Source organism: Rhinoderma darwinii, chromosome 5 (genome assembly GCF_050947455.1).
Source record: "Rhinoderma darwinii isolate aRhiDar2 chromosome 5, aRhiDar2.hap1, whole genome shotgun sequence".
Lineage (NCBI taxonomy): Eukaryota > Metazoa > Chordata > Amphibia > Anura > Rhinodermatidae > Rhinoderma > Rhinoderma darwinii.
In genome coordinates, this window is record NC_134691.1 from 80,568,388 (window position 1) to 80,589,193 (window position 20,806).

At 43.2% G+C, this 20,806-nt stretch overlaps 1 protein-coding gene across 2 annotated transcripts in view; it reads right to left on the bottom strand.

The window, feature by feature from the left end:
* CHD7 (chromodomain helicase DNA binding protein 7) overlaps window positions 1-20,806 on the bottom strand; it is a 128,670-nt gene that overhangs the window by 86,301 nt on the left and 21,563 nt on the right. For both annotated transcript variants that reach the window (XM_075826204.1, XM_075826203.1), the window contains exon 2: window positions 8,970-10,780. In XM_075826204.1, the coding sequence (XP_075682319.1) occupies window positions 8,970-10,610 (1,641 nt within the window). In that variant the 5' untranslated portion in view covers window positions 10,611-10,780. The remainder of the gene's footprint in view (window positions 1-8,969; window positions 10,781-20,806) is intronic.

A 20,806-nucleotide genomic window follows, 5' to 3' on the forward strand; every position in this document is an offset into this window, starting at 1 on the left:
CCACCCAGTGCATGGTGCAGAAATATCCTAATGCAGCATACCCGAGGACCCACCAGAACCCGCAATGGAAAGATGGCTGGTGACATTTTTCTGAAGTTTGAAGAATCATTTGTTTAAAAGCCGAAAAAAAAAATGTGAAAATTTCAAGCTGCCAAGAAAGTGGACATGCCACACAGCAAGACATTAATTAGATGAACATTCGCCCAAACCCACGGATCTGTTGAATTCTGCAGAAAACGTTGTCCTCAAATTGTTATTGTTTTTTGTTTATATCCTTAATTCAGAAAAACAACATATCAGCCGGGATAATGTAAAATAATTAGGATGTGTAGGTGTCCTGTTTATGAACGTCGTCATCCTGACAAAGCGTATGATCACAAACGGGTAAAAATTGTACATGTGAGAAGAGGTAAGCAACAACAAATCTTAAGAAGTGCACTGACTGCGCCAGGGGCTAGAGGGCAATTTGTTACCAGCGATGCCATGTGACCCCATTAAAAAGCAATGAGTCACCGCTGAATGTGACGTGATCACCACCAGTGCATGAAGCGGATTACATGATAAATTGTACCATAGGGGAAAATCTATGAATATATACACTATATATGTTACATAGACTGAATATCTGGTCCTGGTCTGGGATATGTCTACATACAGAATACATGGATTTCTTTAAAGTAGTGACCCCGATCAGCATGTTTAGCCCTCAAGATAGACTAAAAATAAGTGGTAAAAGGAGAACTGACAAATATTTTTTACAAAAAATTGTGTCTTAAAAGCGCAAAAACATATATTTTTCTTATTCAGAGGTTGAAGTTACTGGTCTTCTGTGAGACGCACTGGTCACCCCACATCTCCTCCTGCCCTGAGCTCTGTCATCTCCGTGTTATCAAGTGACTCCTTAGGCTCACAGCCACCAATCACATCTATTCTGTTATACTCTTACCTGTGCTAAAATAATAAAACTATATGATGCATGATTGATTTAAAGGGCCAGTGGCCCTAGGATCAGGACAAGCTGGCAGGATCAGGAAGTGTTGTCATGGGTGAAGTCTCAGGAATTAAAAATATTAATTTAGACAAGTTCAATAAGGCCCCATGTTTTCCACGGTCCGTGCATGGCCCAGGAGCTGGGACCACAGAAAGTACGGGCATGTCTTATTATGGCCGTGTTCTGCGGTCCAGGCTCATAGAAAACAATGGCCATGAGCACGGCGCGAGATTTGCGGAAGGCTCGCGGGTGACACTCCGCTGCCGGCCGACCCAAAAATCACGGCCGTGCACATGGCTAGGCCCTGCCCTCTTTGGCTAAACTCTGCATCTTTTTCCCCAATATCTGATAATATTAATATGTTGCCTTCTCTGAAAAAATGGTGTCTGAGAACAGTATCAGAGTTGGGATCATGATAAACATTCTGGTCAAATATGTTCATAATTAACAACGATTACGTTTAATTATTATTTTTTTCATGGGACACCAATATGAAACGTACGCACTGATCAGAACATCTATGGCGATTTATTCTTTTTAATACGAGTCATTACATCTATAGGCAGCTTCTATAGCTGTGCTTCCCCCTACATAAAAGGAGTAAAGGCCTGTTTGCAATCAGATTTCTCACCAGAGGCCTCAGCAAAGAAAGGGTGGTCTCCACCCACCCCCCTGCACCACCTTCATTCAACATGTTAACCTCTGGTAACCGGTCAGGTGACTTCAGCGCCCACCAAATCAGAATGCAGTCGTTGACTCACTTTGTTATGCTAATACGGAGAACTGGCTATAACCGGCCTGGTGAGCAGATAATGAATGGCACCAATTACTCTCACTCAGAGAGTACCTGAGATGGAGGAATCATCCAGAGGTCTTCATGCTCAAGGGCAAACAGTCCCTCATGTACGTGTAATGGAGAAGAGGAAGATGCGGCATACTGCACCCGAGAAATGCTGTACGCAGGATACAGAGGTTATATATTATGTGTATAATACACAGGCTGATAGTGTAGGAAGAGCCAAAGTCCCTCATCTACAAGGCTGGAGAGCGGAGAAAAATGGTCTCCATGACATTAGGGACCAGAAAAACATCTATGAACTATGACGTGTGCTGCCGCTGCCTACATCTTTATATAGGGAAGGGCAACATGGGCGATTTTAGTCTCAACAACAAATTACCGCAGATATAATACAGCTTGCAGAAAATTTGAGCCACTATGCAACAAGTTTATCCAACAACAGAGATATTCTCTATTCACATTGACGTTTGTCATTCCGCCTGGCAAGAATAGCGCAGTCTGCAGCCAACAATTATAGCCGAAAACCTAACAGACCACATTATAAAAGTGGGGTTGATCAGGATTTGCCAATATCCATTTGAAAACTGATAAAGCATAGCAGTCTGGACTTTCATAGCTAGAAGCCATAATTCTAGTAGGGGGGGGGGGTATACCTAGTTATTTGGCCAAACACTTCCAGATTTGCTACCGGCTCACTGACCAAAGATCTATTTGCTATTACTTATTCACGTAGCCACAACAAGGGAACTTTGGGAACGTTACAAAAGTGGGACAAGTGTCCCCTTTATAGACGATAGCCTTGCAGTATACTTTCATAGCAAAAATAGTCAGTCTGTATGTTGTTTAGTAGGAGCTCCATCAAGCAGCAAAACCAAAAAATAACAAATCATTCCTGTCTTAAAGGATTGCACTAAAAATGGCCTTAAAATGTAAGCCCTCGGGATCACGGGAGTAGATGTGTATTAGGGAACTTCAAGAATCGCTCTTGTGCTTTCCAACGACGGACAGGAACTGCTGAACAAAGGCCATGACCGGGTGTATGTTCAATGCGCAATGGAAGAGGAAAGCAAAGCTGATCAGTAAATCCCGTAACTGATTGTACATTATTCTATATTAACCCCTTAATGATCGCCGATAAGACTTTTCACGGCGGTCATTAATGGGCTTTATTCTACAGGGCCGCTATTCCACGACTCTGCATTAGAATAAAGTAAACAGAGCAGGGAGCTGTCAAATCTCCCTGCTCTCAGCTGCCAGAGGCAGCTGAGGGCTGGGGGCGTCCCTGCTCTGCCGGGTGAGATCGATATTAGTATCAATCTCACCCGTTTAACCCCTCAAATGCGGTGCACAATAGCGTGCACCGCATCGGAGTGGTTTAGGAGAGAGGGAGGGAGCTCCCTCTCATCTCACTGACACCCGGCGATAAAATCGCCGAGTGTCTGTGTCTCCGATTATCCGATAATAAAGGCCCTCAGGTCTGCCTGTCGTGAATGCCTGCTAGGTTATGCTGGAGGCATGACCTAGCAGATGTCTGTCCGTTTTAAACGGACAGGCAGTAATACACTGCAATACATAAGTATTGCAGTGTATTATAATAGCGATTGGAGGATCGCATAGTGAAGTCCCCTAGTGGGACTAGTATAAAAGTTAAAAAAAGTTGAATAAAGTTAAAATTAAAAAAAATGTGAAAAAAAAATATTAAAAACCCACTTTTTCCCCTTACAAACTGCTTCACTATTAAAAAAAACCACAATAAAGCAAAAAAGTTGCACATATTTGGTATCGCTATGTCCGTACCGACCCAGACTATAAATCGATTACATTATTTAACCCGCACAGTGAACGCCGTAAAAAATAAAATAAAAAACTATGGAAGAATTGCTGTTTTCTGTTAATCTTAACTTTTAAAAAATTTGTTAAAAAGTGATCAAAAAGTCGCATCTATTCTCAAATGGTACCAATAAAAACTACAAGTCGTCCCGCAAAAAACAAGACCTTATACAGCTATGTCGACGCAAAAATAAAAAATGTATAGCTCTTCGAATGTGACAATGGAAAAATTTTGAAAATGGCTTGGTCATTAGGGCCCAGAATGCAAGTAGGGGGAAGGGGTTAAACGTACTATTTGCTATTATGTAATTGGGGCGCTGATGGTGATTGCACTTTAGAGTGTGGCACAAGGTCCTACCAAACTGCCTTATAGGGGCTCTATAGGTTCAGGACACCCCATTGAAGTATGGCTCCAACCTAACAAGGTAAAGACAGATACGGCAACACACCAGAAGTAGTAGAACAGTTTGGTACCAAATGCTTACAGGAAAAAATAGTTGGGCGGTTATGGGTATTATAATGCAAGATTAGGCCAGCATATAATGGAGATATTGGAAATTTCTAAAACCGCTGTATTTTGGCCACATGTCCTAACTTGACCAGAATGATATAAAATGAGGAGGGAATCCACAAACACAGCAGAGTAACCTGCCCCAAAACTCCTCCTGACCCAATGTGGGATCTCGAGTAAGGATAGAGGAGCATTCAGACACAGCTGCAGGGGGCTTCTCCCACTAGAACACTACATCAAATAAAACAGGGGTTACATTATTGCCTCATGCACATGACCGTAGTTTTGCGGCCGCATACTATCCGCAATGGCAGATAGTATAGGACACATTCAATCCTATGGGCCAAGGCACACGACCGTAGTTTTCACGGTCCGAGCATGCACCACAAAAAAATAGGACAAGTAATTTTACGGTCTGCAATTTCGGTCCCGGCTCCTTGAAGTCAATGCACATCTAGTGAGTGCACGGTCCGTGATTGCGGATGGCCTGCGGATGGCACTACGGTCGTGGGCATGAGGCCTAAGGCATACACCAATGGATCAGACAAAGCATCCAAAATATTAAAAATAGGATGTCTCCTAGATATTCTATATAGTATGGAATATAAAAACAGAACGGATTCCATATAAGTGTGCAGCAGTGTGCACATTTTATCACTATGAATATTTCTGATATTACTTAACCCTAGAAGATGAATTTCTTGTACTGCATGTACTAAAGACTGAGTAACGCATACACGTCGCTCTGAATGATCGGGATACATACATATGCTCTATGTATCATTCTTTCAAGTCCATAGAAACCTCTAAGGGCCGGTTCACATCTGCGTTGTTTTTCTGTTGAGTGGTTCAGTCGGCGGTTTCCATCGGGGAAACCCTTTAACGGACAGGCAAATGGGAAACCTTAGTCGTCTGTGCTATTGATTACGTCAAGACAACGGAACCCTGTCCCAACGGTGGCAAACGGAAACCATTGGCAGTTTCCATCACCAAACGGAAGCTAAGGTTTCCGTTTGCCTTTCTGTTGAGGGGTTCCCCAAAGGAAACCTCCGACTGAACCCCTCAATGGAGAGACAATGCTGATGTGAACATTGATGCAAGACAAAAAAAGTAGCTTATACGCTGGAGGGCTATTATGCTACATCATGCTTTTTCCCCCAGAAACAACGCCACTCTTGTTTATGGGATATGTTTAGTATTGAACCTGAGCCCCAATACCATGAACAGGAGTGGCTTGATTTCTGGGGGGGGGTGGGAGCAGACAGGATATATAATCTCAGACAACCCCTTTAGGTCAGGATCTCACACCCTGTTTTATTGCAGCTTTTTGAGCCAAAGACAGAAGCAGATCCAAAAGGAAAGAAGTATAAAAGAAAAGACGGATGCATCTCCTTTTTTTATGTCCACTCCTGTGTTTGGCAAACAAAGCTGAGCCAAAAACTGCGTGTGTGTGATCCTGGTCTTAGGCTGTTTTCGCATGGTGTTTTTTTAGGCAGCTTTTCATTCATTTTTCAAGCCAAAGCCAGAAGTGGGTTCAAAAGAAATGGGAAATATAAAGGAAGGACTTCTACTTCTCCTTTCTGTTGGATCCACTTTTGGCTTTGGCTCAAACAACTGCATCAAAAACTGCAGTGGCATTTTTCCAAAAACCGCAGCGTGTGTGTGAAACCACCCTTCAAGACACCAGTTTAGGCGTCTTCCCACAAAAGGATTACTCCACTGATGTGTCCGTGACAGGCAGACAAGTGGCCTAAGCCCCGACTTAAACCTCAGAGCCTGTTGGTTGGAGTGAGGCGGCATACAGCATCTTGAATGAGACTTTGTTGCATTGACGTTTTACAGCAGAAATAATGGTGATCAAGTGCTAGACATAAAACAGATGTCAGAGCGTCTGTTAAAAAGATATAAAAAGAAGTAGTAGCCCCCTCTCTCTGCTCTTAGATGTCTGGGCAAGTCTCCCAGCTCTGCGAAACGCGCCCCACCTCCTTGGAAAACAAGGCAGAAGATTTCCTACAACTTCACAGAAATACCTTGTGTTTGGAAGCCACCTGAAGCATTTCCTTACCGCTGGATAAAAAGTGGACACTTATTTACTCTGTCCAGAATTTCATCACTGGGAACGCTGTGGTTTTGAGGCAAGGAAAAATGTCTCACAGAAAGCCTTAGCATCAAGTAGCAACTTATGTTCTAGGAAAAACAAATAATCATTTATTCCATTCCTCAATGAGCTGCAATGTGTGCAGAGAGCATCTTAGGATCCTAAGGTTTCTATCGAGCAGACTAGAAAGATTGCTTTTTTCCATCACTTTTACCTTAGTTAACCATAAAACGGTATTACATATGGAGGACTCATTTCTGTCGCTTATTGAGATTTTATGTATTAGTAAAGCTAGCCCAGTAAAAGTATTTATTGCAGCATTCATATACAGTACAGGGGCACTTTACAGAAAATAGGGTGAAGGAGTGATCCAAAACCAGAGAAGGGAGGGTGGAAGAAATGTTCATTGCAGTCAAGCTGCTTCTAGACCGCTGCATAATGGCTCCGTGTAGGAGACATTTTTTAGCGACAAGAAAGGAATCAGATTCCATCAGGACAAAGAAGGAAAAACCAGGAAAACCGAACAAAAAAATATTGGAGGAAAAATAAAATAAAAAATAAGCTATAGGTATAGCTCGCCAGAGAGAACGGAGGACAACTGTGGGGTATTCGAAATGCCAACCTTATATTTCGACTCCATTTTATCTCACCATCTAAAGTTCCTCTAAAACAGGGGTCTTTAACTGGCGGACCGTGATCGATTGCCACATTAAAATTTATCATCCGACACAATGGAGTACAATGGCGGAGCAGGGACCTAGCTCCCTGCTCTGAAATTCATTAGGCTACAGGCAACGTTAGGCCTGCAGCCTATAAGATGCCAGGACAGGGTCTCTGCGCTGGCCGGCGCCATGACGTCAGTGCATTGTGCTGACCTACGCAAGGGTCCCGTCTCGGCATCTCATAGGTTGCAGGCCTAACGTGGCTGAAGAGGCCTGCAGAGCAGCTCCGTTCGTCGTGGGAAAGGGGCCAGGTGAGTATGTTTTTTATTTGTATGGGAAGGGCAATGATCTACAAGGGAGGGGGGGGGGGGGGGACACGGTTTGTGGCAACATCTACAAATCTTTACTACTGGTGTCCGCTCAGACCTTCACCTGACAACAGACCCAAGTAAGTGGACTTTTGCTAAAAGTAGTTGAGTACAGATCTAAAAAGGTGAAAACTCAAATCATGTTTCCGACATCTGCATCGTTGCAGTAAACTAGAACAATCGTGCCCTGGATTACTCAGCGTTACAAGCAAGAGGAGGTCATGGAAATGGATCAGCAATGATCCCCCTCTTATAAGCATCAGCAGGCTCTCAGTAGTCAGCCCCTAAGACATTATGTTTATAGGGGAGAAAAGAAAAAAAAAAAAGTGGGTTACAGAACACTACACTAGGAGACAACTTTTTGATCCAGATGTACTTCTTATTTGAAATTAACCAAAAATGTCAGGTGTGAGTAGCCAATGTCTAGGCGCACTGGGCACCAACGTGCAGGGATTTCTCCAGCCAGGTATTGAACACTGCCTACTTTATGGAGGCGCCTAAAATGTAGCTTCCCACTAACAAAAAGCGACAATGGGGGGAGACTACACAACTACCTTTTTTCATGATAAAATGACAGCTGCTGTAAACACTACATGGAAAAAGAATTTCTCATTTAAAAAGGAAAAAAAAAATAAAAAAAAAATTATTCACATAAAAATGTCTGGAATTTCCTGGGGCCTTATCCCAAGAGAATATGAATGGGAAACTCAACTAAAAATAAAACAGACAACGGGTTAGTAGAAACTTGATAAAATGAAGCTATTTACAAACAAAGTGTAAGAGTCCGTGTCACACATCTGAATTTAGAATGTAATATTCTTCAGTGTGGTCCTCTAGCGTTGGTGATATGCCACCTTCTGTGGCAGGTGTAGGGGTACAGAGAGTGACTGCCATCAGACCAGGAGGAAGAAGTACACTTCAATTTACACTTGTAGCAACAAAGCTTTTACCCTTTATCGTCTGTATGTAATTATTGTGACATCGCAAGAAAAATTAATTTTCTCCAAAAGAAGTTACAAGTTGAGACTGCAGATCTTGCATGACAGTCGTCCTGGACTAGCACACAAAAAAGGTACACACAACTGTTTAGTGGATAAACATGCAGGCAATTCTAAAATACCAATGACAAACCCCAAAACTCACTCATAACTACACAATAGGACTCCAGAAATAAACAAGACAACGGAGTAGACGTTACTTAAGAGGACAACTCAGGGACGTCTGCCTTGCATTAATGTCATCCTCCCATGGTACAGGTGTGAATCAGGCAATAAACCCTCTAAAACCAATGAACCATATAATGGTTATACAAATACGATTTTCCTTCCTCCAAAATGTTCCTTCCAATTAATTTGACACCAAGGGACACTAAAAATATTAAAAAAAGAGTAGAAATATTTAACTAAAAAAAAAAAAAAATTTAATAAAAAAAAGACAACAGACTACATATTGCAACAAGAACGGTATCTGCAACTTTGCCATATTCTTCAAAGATGTAAAATAAAAGCTGCAGCTGTTTCATAACCAAAGCAATACTGATACAACTTCCTGTTGTTGCATATACAGCTCCGTCTCCTCTTAAAATCAGAGTAATATGAACAGAGCAGGAAGTTCACAAGCCGGGTTCTGAGAGGAGGAAAAGCAAAAAGCAACAAAACACAAAAACATTCAAAGTACATAGTGTTCTCAATGCAGGGTTAGCACACTTACCTGGTGGACAGGCACTTTCTGGGGGGTACTCTGAGGTGACTGGTGAAGCGAAGTCCATGGTTGGTGATGAGAATGTGACGGCGGTGAAGACTGATGGTGCATAGCTGGATGAGGCTGACAGTTTGCCATTTGCTGCTGAAAAGATGGATGACCGGGATGCTGCTGGCCAGACATCATCCGTTCTTGTATTGCCTGTGGATCTGCATGGCTTACTCCAGGACAGCCATTTGGTCTCATATGCCCACCCATCTCCCTTGGTGTTGAGGACATACCTATGAATGTCTGACCCTGCGGCATGTTTCTGGGACCCATGTTCCTTTGTGCCATACCCATGCTTCCAGGGGGCTGGTGACTTGGAGGATGGGGCATATTTGGGTAACTTCCAACATCCATAGGTATCCCCGCGCTGCCAGGCCTAACTTGTGGCGGAGGAGTGCCTGCTGGATTGCTCATTGCTTTCAAGGGTGACATGGGAGGTGGAGAGGCATAGGTTCCCTGAGGCTGTGAAGGATGCATAGTTTGTGTGTTCATTTGGTTAAGTGAGCCGCTAGCATGAATTGGTTGCTGGTGTATCAGTCCTTGACTATTATTTGAAGGAAATCCCACAGCATTTGGGTATCTAGGTACAGACGGAGTCATTGGAGTGTTGTTTGTAAGGCCTAAATTCTGATTCATCCCTGTATTATTAACTAATCCCTGATTAAGGTTACTATAAGGATAACGGGAATACTGCCCTGAGTTGTTTAACGTAGGTGAAGGTACAGTCTGGTTTCTAGAATTAAAATTAAGGGACTGTGGCCTAACTGCACCCTGCTGAGGAGGATTAGGAGAAAATCTAGGACTGTGAGCAACAGATTCTCCGTGAAGAGTGGCGGGGGGATGGTGATGAAATTGCTGGACTGAGTGACGTAGTGAGGGCCCCATGTTGGGATTTTGTTGGGGTACATGAGACATATGACCAGGTCCTGCAGTCCCGATGAAGGGATTTCCTTGATTCAGACTATCTTGTCCTTGTGAAAACTGGTTAATTCTCTGTGACTGTAGTGGACCATGCTGTTGCATTGAGAAATCTCCTCGAACCATGTAGTTACCCATCTGTTGAACATGCTGAGGAAGAGCAGGACCTTGAGGTCCAGAAGGTGTTGGTGGTTGCTGCTGTGCCTGCGGCTGCTGGTAAGGTGGCCTTATCTGATCAGGCACCTGCACTGCCCTAGGTGCCCACATAGAACCACTGTCTACAAATGATGGCCCATGCCTTTCATTCTGCATACCAGGATACACTCCCATTTGGCCACCACCATGGGGGACCTGAGAAACAGAGGTGTTGTGAAACTGTGAATGTGGAGAGGCAATCCCATTCCCAGGAGTGTTAGCCATCATTCTGTTAGGCTGGTCCATCATGTGCATTTTTTGTGGCTCATACTGGTTATAGTGATCAAAGTGGGTAAGCTTTGCTTGGTTTTGAAGTGGAGACTGGTGAAGTGGAGACTGCAAAGAACCAAAACCCTGATCCAATGGCATCTGCTGAGCCATGGAGTTGACAGAGCTTTCAGAATATCCACATTCACCGAGGCCCTCCAACCCCTCAGTGAAGATATTACCATCTTCCCCAAATAAACTCATCATGCCGGGATCCGCCATTTTGCTTCTGCACACTGCTCTTTGGAGCCACGAGCGTGAGATTGTGCTTAACCTCTTAACAGAGGTGTTTGTCCTCAGAGCCGTTAATCCTTAGTTAATCTCTTTCATGTCATTCCATATTGTCTTAATTCTTTCGGACCATGCAGTGTCAGACAGACTGGGGACTGTTCCTATGAAAAGACAACAAAAGAAAAAAAAAACTGTTAAAAATTTTTTTTTAGTTAAAAACAGAACAAACATCTAGAAATGGGGCTTTCAAATGCACAAAAGAAAAAAAAAGTTCTAAAAAACTTAAAGACACCAACGCCGCACAGCATTCATTTGTTAGGTGGAACGGAACAAAAGAACAAAATGCAGCCGTAGCATCAGCTGCCACAGCAGGCGGACAGATGTATGGATACAGCCAAGCATCCCATCTGCTAAACTAAAGCCCTGAAAATGCTCTAGTTACCAACAGCGTGTCCTTAACCTTATTCCCCCGAGGAGTGTAATCAGATGAGCAAGCAGCAGCATCCCGGCCTGCGATAAGCTAAAGTTAGCAGACTCCGCTAGTCCATTTAACAAACACCAGACGGTAGAAAGTGACCCTTTAAAAGCAGCCTAAAATATATTTCAAACAAGATCTGTGCAAAAAAAGATTTTCCTCCACCCCCACTCTTATGCCTTATACAGTAGAATATTGTCCTGCATCTTCAAACCACATGGTATGTGTGGATTGCACCGCAAATCCACGACTTCTAGCACCTCTACTCAAGGTCAAATTGCCTGAATGATTGGATTCATGGTGTGGTTACACCAATGTGATCCTACAAGATGGAATTAGGGGACGGCTTATTAACCTACCAAGGAAGATGATGCTGTAAAAATACAGCCGACAGCCAAAAGTAAAATTTGAGTGCAATTTTCGTTAGTATTTTTTCAGTTTTGTTCGATTTATTGTAAGGACGACGACAGGAAACGCTCACACCGGGCTCATTACATAATGTGCCAAGGAAGCAAAGTGTTATGACGACACCCGTCATAGTGATGACTACACTCTCCAGACGCTGAACGCTTTCAGGATATTACAGGCCTTCCAAGCGAATCCTTGTAACCCTTCCAGCACTGAAGGAGAAGCCAGGCCACATTCACTGCCAGTAGTAGCATAGCATTATGGGAAATGTAGTTCTGTCTGATCTTACCAGGTAATGAAAGGCTATAGGATTTCATTGTAGGGAGGTTAAAGGAGATTAAAAACAAAAAAAATATGATATGAAAAATTAGGGATTAATTCCGTAACAGAAGTGAACAAAAGTGCATTGAAGAATCGCAGCCACGCCAGGAATTTGTCACTAGGATTCTAACGCATAATCTTATTTTTCTTTCCAAGCATTAATGGTCGTGGGCTGGTGCTTCTGCGGTACGCAACGGGAACAAGTAGCTGGATTCATAACTCCTCTAAAACTTTCCCCAGAAATAGTGTACGTCACAGATGAATGCGTGAGTGTTATGGGTGATTAACCCCTTCACTGCCCAAATTACCAGCAGTGAACCATGCCTGAAAACGGAGAATGTCACGAAGACGACTCTTTCAAGGAACGTCAGATTTTGGATCAAAAAAATCTCTCTCTAAAGGCTAGATGCACATGGTAAAAAGAAAAAAGGCAAGTGGCAATTGAGAAAAGCACTACAAACCTTCTGTAAATAATGGTCTGCACCCAGAGCACAAACTTGTTACATAGAACGTTACCAAAATGTGTTTGTGCAATGCACTTCTTCTATATACTTGACAACATACACTCCCCCCTTCTACGACTGAACTACAACTCCCAAGTAAGCCTACTCGGGGGGGGGGGGGGGGTTGAACACAGATGCCCATAGGGCTTTGGACCCAAACCATGTAGCATATCTAGTCTGCAATACTGTTCTGATGGACAACATATACAGGGATTCTGTCACAGTGAGAGAGTGTAAGCTCACCTGAATATAATGCGTTTTTTTTTCCTTTTTCAGATGCTCGGCTCCATTGCAGAAATAGAAGTTTAATCGTAATATGCAAATGAGCAGTTTAGAGCAATGAGGGAGTCACTGTTGCTCCAAACTGCTCATTTGCATATTACGATTAAACTTATAATTCTGCAATGGAGCCAAGCATCTGAAAAAGGAAAACCACGTTATATTCAGGTGAGGCCACACCATCTTACTGTGCGGCTGCTTTTACAGAGCAATTTCTGGTCAGATGAGGCTACACTATCCAAGCAGTTTCCGTAACTCCCATAAAAGTGAATGAGAGTTATAGAAACAGCGTAACACCGAGTCCCACCCCTCTCTATCGGACATTTATGGGATGGGAAAACCCCTTTATCTTTCCCCAGGGCTAGATACCTAGAGGCAGACTTACTAAGCCGTCTAAGGCCCCATGCACATGACCGTGGTGGTGTGCATGGCGCCCACGGTCCGTGATTACAGGCACAGCCGGCCCATAAAGTATGGGAGCACAATCCTTAAAAAGCAAAAAATATAGGACATGTCCTATCTTTTCTGGAACCTTCCTACGGCATGGACACCTGCCCGTAAATATACAAGAAGGTGTCCGTGGCCAATTGAAGTGATAATAATCTTTATTTATATAGCGCCAACATATTTCGCAGCACTTTACGATTCAGGGGTAAATTGTACAGACAATATCAGACATTACATAGTGACAAAACTAATTCACAATTCCAACAAGAGGAGTGAGGACCCTCCTCGCAAGAGCTTACGATCTATGAGGAAATAAGGGAGACACAAAATGTCAAAGCGCTTGTTAAGTACAAGGGTCCAGCCATCTTTTATACATATGGGGTGGTACACATAAAGCTGCAGGGGCCGGTCACCAGCCAGTATCTGTGTATGACAGACGAAGTGTATTAGGGTGCAAGGAGTGTGGGGGATACTGCTGAATGAAGGGGCCTCGTGACTAATGTAAAAGGGGCGCCAGGGAAAGGAGTTTGATTACGGAATGTTATAGGCGTTATAGAAGTGAATGGGTCCGTAATTTTGGTCAAATTCTACGGTCGTGTGCATGGGGCCTAACATTTAGACAGCGTAAATTTCAACCAGGTAGTCAGAAGATGCGCCAAGTTCATCACAGTGGTGATTTGGCATATCTTGCTAGGCACTTTTCCTTGTACCCCTTAGTTGACTTTCTTTGCAGCAGTTTTTTGTGGCAAATGTTTGGCATTTAAGCTACATCCCTTTTCTAGACACTTTTGAAAAGCATCTAGCGAAGCAAAAATCTGTCCTTTTTGGCACAATTGCTTCATAAATAGGTGTAAAAGTAGATGGCACATTTTTGGCACACATTTTATGACCATGTCTAGGCGCAATCATATAAGTAAATCTGGCTGAGGCCTTATTTACACGAGCGTGACGCATCTCGGACGTGAAAAACTGCAGTTTTTCACGTCCGAGGTGCATCCGTGCTCTGCGCTGCGCGACGCGATGTCTCACATCCCCCATGGATGAGTCTATGGAGGGATGCGTGAAGCGTGAAAGAAATAGGACATGTCCGATTTTCTCTCGGACCCTTCCCACGGTCCGTTGAAACGACGGCTGTGTAAATGGCCCCATTGATTTACAAAGGTCCGTGGGGCGGCCGTTCTTTCAACAGCCGTCACACGGACATTTAACACGCTCGTGTAAATAAGGCCTAAGGCCTTATTCACATGATTCACGTCCGCGCTACGCACATTAAAACAAGACGTCACACGGACCTATGCAATTCAATGGGTCGATTCTGTCTGTCCGCTGCATGTTCTATTCTTGTGCGTTTTTTGCACATCACGCGCCCATTGAAGTCAATGGGTGTGTGAAAATCATGGACAGCGCACGGGCGCACATCCGTGTGCTGTCCGTGGTTCACGCAACAGTTGCTAAAGAAAAACACCTTCAGTTTTTTTTGCGAACTTAAAAAACACGTGAGATACGGATTACATACGCGCATTAAAACACAGACGCGTGCCGTTCACGGATGTCACACAGGAAAAACACTTTTACTGCAACACAGGAAAAACACTTTTTTATGCGCGCAAAACGGACAGGTTCGTGTGAATAAGGCCTTCTAGTTCTCCAACATTTCCGACTCCTCATTTGCAATTACTCTGAATGATAAAAGAATGACCAAATTTTATCATGCAGAAAAATCGAACCATCCACTTACATTGGCTGGTGGGAGGTTATCTTATAAGGGTATGTTCACACGCAGTGTTTTCAGACATAATTCAGACTTTTTACGCCTCGAATTACACCTGAAAAAACGGCACCATTACGCCTCCAAACATCGGCCCATTGCTTTCAAAGGGTTTTACGATGTTCTGTTCCCACGAGCCTTTATTTTACACGTCGCTGTCAAAATACGGCGCGCAAAATGACGGCTCCTCAAAAGAATTGCAGGACACTTCTTGGGACGTTTTTGGAGGCGTTTTTCATTGACTCAAAAAACAGCCGTAAAAAACGCTGCGAAATACGTGAGTTGCTACAAAAACGTCTGAAAATCAGGAGCTGTTTTCGCCTGAAAACAGCTCCGTAATTTCAGACGTATTTTTCCATGCCATGTGAACATACCCTAATAGTTACATAGTATGCTAAGCAGCTCGCCACCGGGAAAAGGAGCCAGGAGTTAAAAAGTGTTTACTACGATTAAACGGACACCAACTTTTAAAACAACAAATGCTACTCTAATACTATACCTGATATAAAACAACTTTGAAATTGACTTACGGTTAAAATTTCGTTGTTTTATCCATGCAAATTCTGTGTGAAATTACTGCCACTAGGTGTCTCCCTTCCTGTAATCTGCTGTCCACCCCCAGTTGTCAAGCAAAGTCCATAAGATTTCTATATCACCCCAGTGCTGGATTCTCAGCTACATTGCTCATTACTGAAGTATAATTGCATCCATGCTGCTGCAGCACACATATAGAGATAGAAGAGGAGAATCCTGATCTCCTATGTGTACAGTGTATAGAAGACATGATAGCAGTTAGGCTCCGCCCACTAGCTCAAAGACAGCTGAGAATTATAGGGAGCCTGCAGAGAGGAAAACTACTAAATAACACAGAATACAAGTCATATAATAGACAGAAATAATCACCTGAAAAGTTAGATACTTAGAAGCTTTAAGTAGAACCGCCAATAGTTTTAACTGAGAATGTCAAAGGAGCACCAACTATAAAGCAGTGTTGTCCACCCCGTGGTAAACCTACAGTTCCGAGCATGACAGCCACAGGTTGGGAAACACTGCCCTAAAGAAGAGCAAAAGTAGTAACTATAAATAAAAACTAATGAATGTCCTGGAGCCCAGAACTGGTGGAGATAAAGTAGGGATCATGATAGCACATTTTCTATATTTCTACTTGATAATCCTGTTCTACGGTCAGCCTCCCTCAGGATGAAATAAATGATACCAGTCACCAACACAATGCATTGAATTGCACAGCAATTGGAGTTATTTGCCCAACAAATGTACATATAATTAAAGGGGTTATCCCATGAATCATTTTCATACCAAAAAGCCCCGAAATGCTGTTAATAGCTGCTTTAAAGCAGAGTGCAGTGTTTCCAGCAATGATGAGAAAGCATTTCTCTTTCAAGTTTTGCTTCCATGTGCCTCCTTTGATGCTTCTGCTAATCTGTGCTGCTGGGGGAGGGGCTTGTAGCAGAATCAGCCTCCTTGTCCCTGTTACATTCCCTGCAGAAAGTCTTCTCAGCTATACTGCCATGCTACTGCAGCTCAGCTCCTTTCCTGACAAGCAGGGGGAAAAAAAAAATCTATTTCTATTGGCTGCTCTGCAGTGAACAGAGGATCACTATGCAGAGAACTGGCTGTGGGAAAAGGGGCTGAGCCTGAGCATATGTGTCCACCAGCACTCCACTCCGTAGGTAAATGTGCACATTACTACACACTTTGAACACAAGGTGGTGCCATACTATGTAAGTAAATGTTACATCTTCACTGAATCATACCTTTTTTCAACATGTAAATGGCAAACATTGTTTTTTACCAACTACACAAGTATGATATTTAATGGTTGGACAAACCCTTTAACTGAAGTTTGAGTATTCCTATAATATATGGAAATAGAACTCCTCCAGTAGTATGACAAGAATAGTACAAGGTGTGCTGCACATTTCTCGCTGTAAAAAATATGGAAACCCCATAGAAACCAGATGGATCCCATTATAAGGCCCCATAAACACGGCCATGCCCGTAATCATTGGCCACAGACAGTGGGTGTCCAATACATACAAGTTTGATTTGGAGATCGAGAGGGTGCATTGAAAAAAAGAAATTACAAAAAACAAACACATGTATAGTAACATTCCTTTAACCCGGCATTCACTAATCCAGAAATTCCAGCCTTGTTTTAACGAAGAGAACTAAAAAGATAAAATTATTTGGAATCTCTTAAGAATAAAAACAGAAGACTTCGCTTTGATTTTCTACCCTCCCAAGTCGCTTTCATAAAGTTTTCTATAACCGTACAACAATCTAGAACTACTAGGTAACTCGGCACTTTTTAGGTCCCGGAAATGCTGGTTTTACAGTATACATTGTACGTAGTACATTCCATTTTCTCAAGAGCTTGTGATATATTCAGACGTTGCGGTTGAGGTGCAGTTAAAACTGCATTGAGAAAAAAAAAAAAGCATGTTTTTCTGCGATTTGTTGAATTTTTTCGATGCGTTTGCGTTTTGTTTTTTTTACCAAAACATGCAAAAATCACAGTAAAAAAAAAAAAGCCATACATTTTTTCGGGTGAGTTTTTAACTGCACCTCAAGATGAATACACCCTAAGGCCTCATGCACACGACCGTAGTAATGTGCACGACCGTGATTTTCGGGTCGGCCAGCAGCGGACTGTCAGCCGCGAACCGCCCGCAAATCGCGGGCCGCGAACATGGCCTCGGCTATTATTTTCAATGAGCCTGGACCACGGAACACGGCCGTAATAAGACTTTCCCGTTCTTTCTGCATGGCTCCATAGGAATGAATCCCATGGATTTTCGGGGGAATTGCAGCCGCAAAAGCACGTTCGTGTGCATGGGGCCTAAGGCCTTAATCATACAAACATATTTTACATCCGTGTGAAGTCAGTTTAAATAAAGGACAGCACACTGACTAAGGCCCCATGCACAAGGCCGTAATTTTGATCCGCAAATTACTGACCGAAATTGCGGATCAAAGTACGGACAAATTCATTTCTATTGGCCGACACCTTCCCGTATATTTATGGGAAGGTGTCCGGGCCGTAGAAATGATCCGTAAAAAGTAGGACATGCCCTATTTTTTGATTTTTACGGACCGTGCTCCCATACTTTATAATGGGAGCACGGTCCACAAATGCGGGCGACTGTCCGCAGCCGTCCGTGCCTGTAATCAAGGACTGTGATTATGGGCACGGCCGTGTACAGGGGGACTACTGCAATTCAATGTGTCCATTGCGAGAAACTCACCACATGTCCTTTTCTGGTCTGTTTCTGCGGATCAGACTTGCCAATTGAAGTCTATGGCTGCGTGAAAAATATGGAGAGCACACGGAGGACATCCATGTGTTGTCTGTTTTTCACACATCAGTTGCTAAAGAAATGCAGAGAAAAAAAGAAGGAAAACCAAAAAGTGCTTTCATGGGAGAAACACGGACGGGAAAAACGGATGATACACGGAAACTACACTGACAGCACAGACGCTCACGTCAAGGCGGCCTAAATGATGGCACAGCACAAAAGCTTCAGTAGTACCTTAACATTACTCTAAAAAAAAATAAAAAATAAAAATACAGTACAATCACCCGACTCCTACATTTCATCATAGACACAAGCACAAACCTCTATTTATACCCCCAAATATTGGTCCTGGTAACAGTACAATAATCATTAATAATAATAATAATAATAATAATAAAATAGCTTTAAAAAAAAAAAAAAAGTACAAACCATGTGGTTTCTATGTTGTAGACAATAGAGGAAACCCCCCCCCCCCCCCAAAATAGGGTCTATCCACACATTGCAGTCCAGCTGTGATTTTGTTGATCTAGCTAAACCGTGACCACACTATATGACTTGTCCTTTGACTTTTGATTATCACAGCAAAGATAAAACTAAATATTAATTTTGCACTCAAAACCAGCAGACGTGAATAGATCCTAAGCGTATATACAGACGTAGCGTTCATAGTGCTGTGACATTGAGGTGGTGGTGGCAGTAAACCCTGACATGACTGCTAGGGTCTGACTATATAGCCATACTCCTCATGCATATAGCAATGCCTCGTATGAAAATCTGACAAAAACTATGGCATGAAACTGGAGGCATACAGAGGTAAGAAAGACACCCTGCACCTTTATGGGTGCCCTATTACTGCTCAAAAGAAAATGGAGCTGTAATACGGCTATGTGCACGAGGCCTAATTTAAGGTTTTTCCAAGCAAAAACAAAAATGTGACTATACCCCAAGTGCTCTTGCACACGACCGAAATCAGGCCATGAAAAAACGGTCCGAGTGTCGACAGGATTTCCCGGCCTGACCGCGGTACAGGTGAACGGGACTCCTGGCATCAGAGACATTTTATGATGCTAGGAGTCCCTGCCTTCCCACGGAACTGCTGTTCCATACTGTATCATTTTGTTCGGTACAGAACAGCAGTTCCGCAGGAAGGCAGGGACTCCTAGCATCATAAAATGTCTCTGATGCCAGGAGTCCCGTTCACCTGTGCCGCAGTCAAGCCGGGAAATTCAGCCGACAGTCGGACCGTTTTTCACCGCCCGATCTCTGTCGCATGAAAGAGCGGTTAGTGCCCGATGCAGCACCACGACCACATTACAAGCACATTGACGTCGGTAGGGGTGTGCAGCAAATCTGTGACATAGGGCACCATGTGGATTTAAAAAGCCCTAAAAACACATTGTTTCAGCAAACATCTACAATAACCTGCCCATCCTCCTGAGAATGTGCGGTCAACCCTTCCCCCTCTCCACACCTCCAAAGGTCTTTTCTTCTGCCTGAGCTGCAGCTGAAAATAATTTATCTCCTCTCTTTGGAAGACTGTGGCATATGTGATGGGGGAAACAGAACCATCATGAATAAACTGCAACACAAAGCCTGGCTGAGTGTCACAGGATACAAAGGGGCAAAGGTCACCTTAGTGAGCTGGAGGGTATTACGCTCATTCACCCCCCACCCCCTTCACGAGCGCACAACACACACAGAATTACGGAAAGCAGTTACTTGCAGTGACCCACACAGTGTACTAGAGAGAGAAGTGGGACCATTGAATAAATTCTTGCCACACAACCCATTTCCCTGCAAGAAAAAAAAAAAAATCACAGTAGCCAGAGCCAGATGTTACGTGTGTGAATAGCAATTTATAAATTACCATTCACATACAGCACTATGCAGTTTATTGCTTTTTTTTTTTGTTGGGAGGAGGCGGGGAGGGGGGTTGGTGTTTTTGTATCATATTAGCCATTAGCATTAGTTTACCTTTATAAGGGTATGTTCACATGCAGTGTTCTCAGGCGTATTTTGGGGCGTTTACGCCTCGAAAAACGCAAGCCGAACGCCTACAAACATCTGCCCATTGAAATCAATGGGAAAAACTGCTTTTAAAAACAGAGCGTAAAAAGAAGGAGCATGTCACTTCTTGAGGCGTTTTTTGGAGCCGATTTTCCATTGAACACTATGAAAAAACGCCTCAAAAAACGCCTCAAAAGAAGCTCCAAATTAAGGCTATGTTCACACAGAGTTTTTTGTAGGTGGAATTTCTCCCTCAAAATTCCGTTTGGAAGTTTGAGGCAGATTTTCCTCTCCCTGCACGCTTTCTCTGCCTCCCATTGATGTTAATGGAAGGTCAGAGGCGTAAACGCCCGAAGATAGGGCATGCCGCTTCCTTTTCCCACGAGGCGGCTTTACCGCTCGCGGGAAAGAAAGAAAAAAAAAAAAAAGACGCCTCCGCCTCCCATTGAAATCAATGGGAGGCATTTTCGGGCCGTTTTTGACAAGTTTTTTGGCGTGGTTTCCGCGTCCAAAAACTCTGTGTGAACATAGCCTTTAAAGAAGCTTCATTTTCAGCTTCAAAAACGCCTAAAATCAGAGGCTGTTTCTCTGAAAACCGCTCCGTATTTTCAGACATTTTTTGTTAAGCGTGTGAACATACCCTAAGGATATTACAAAGTTGA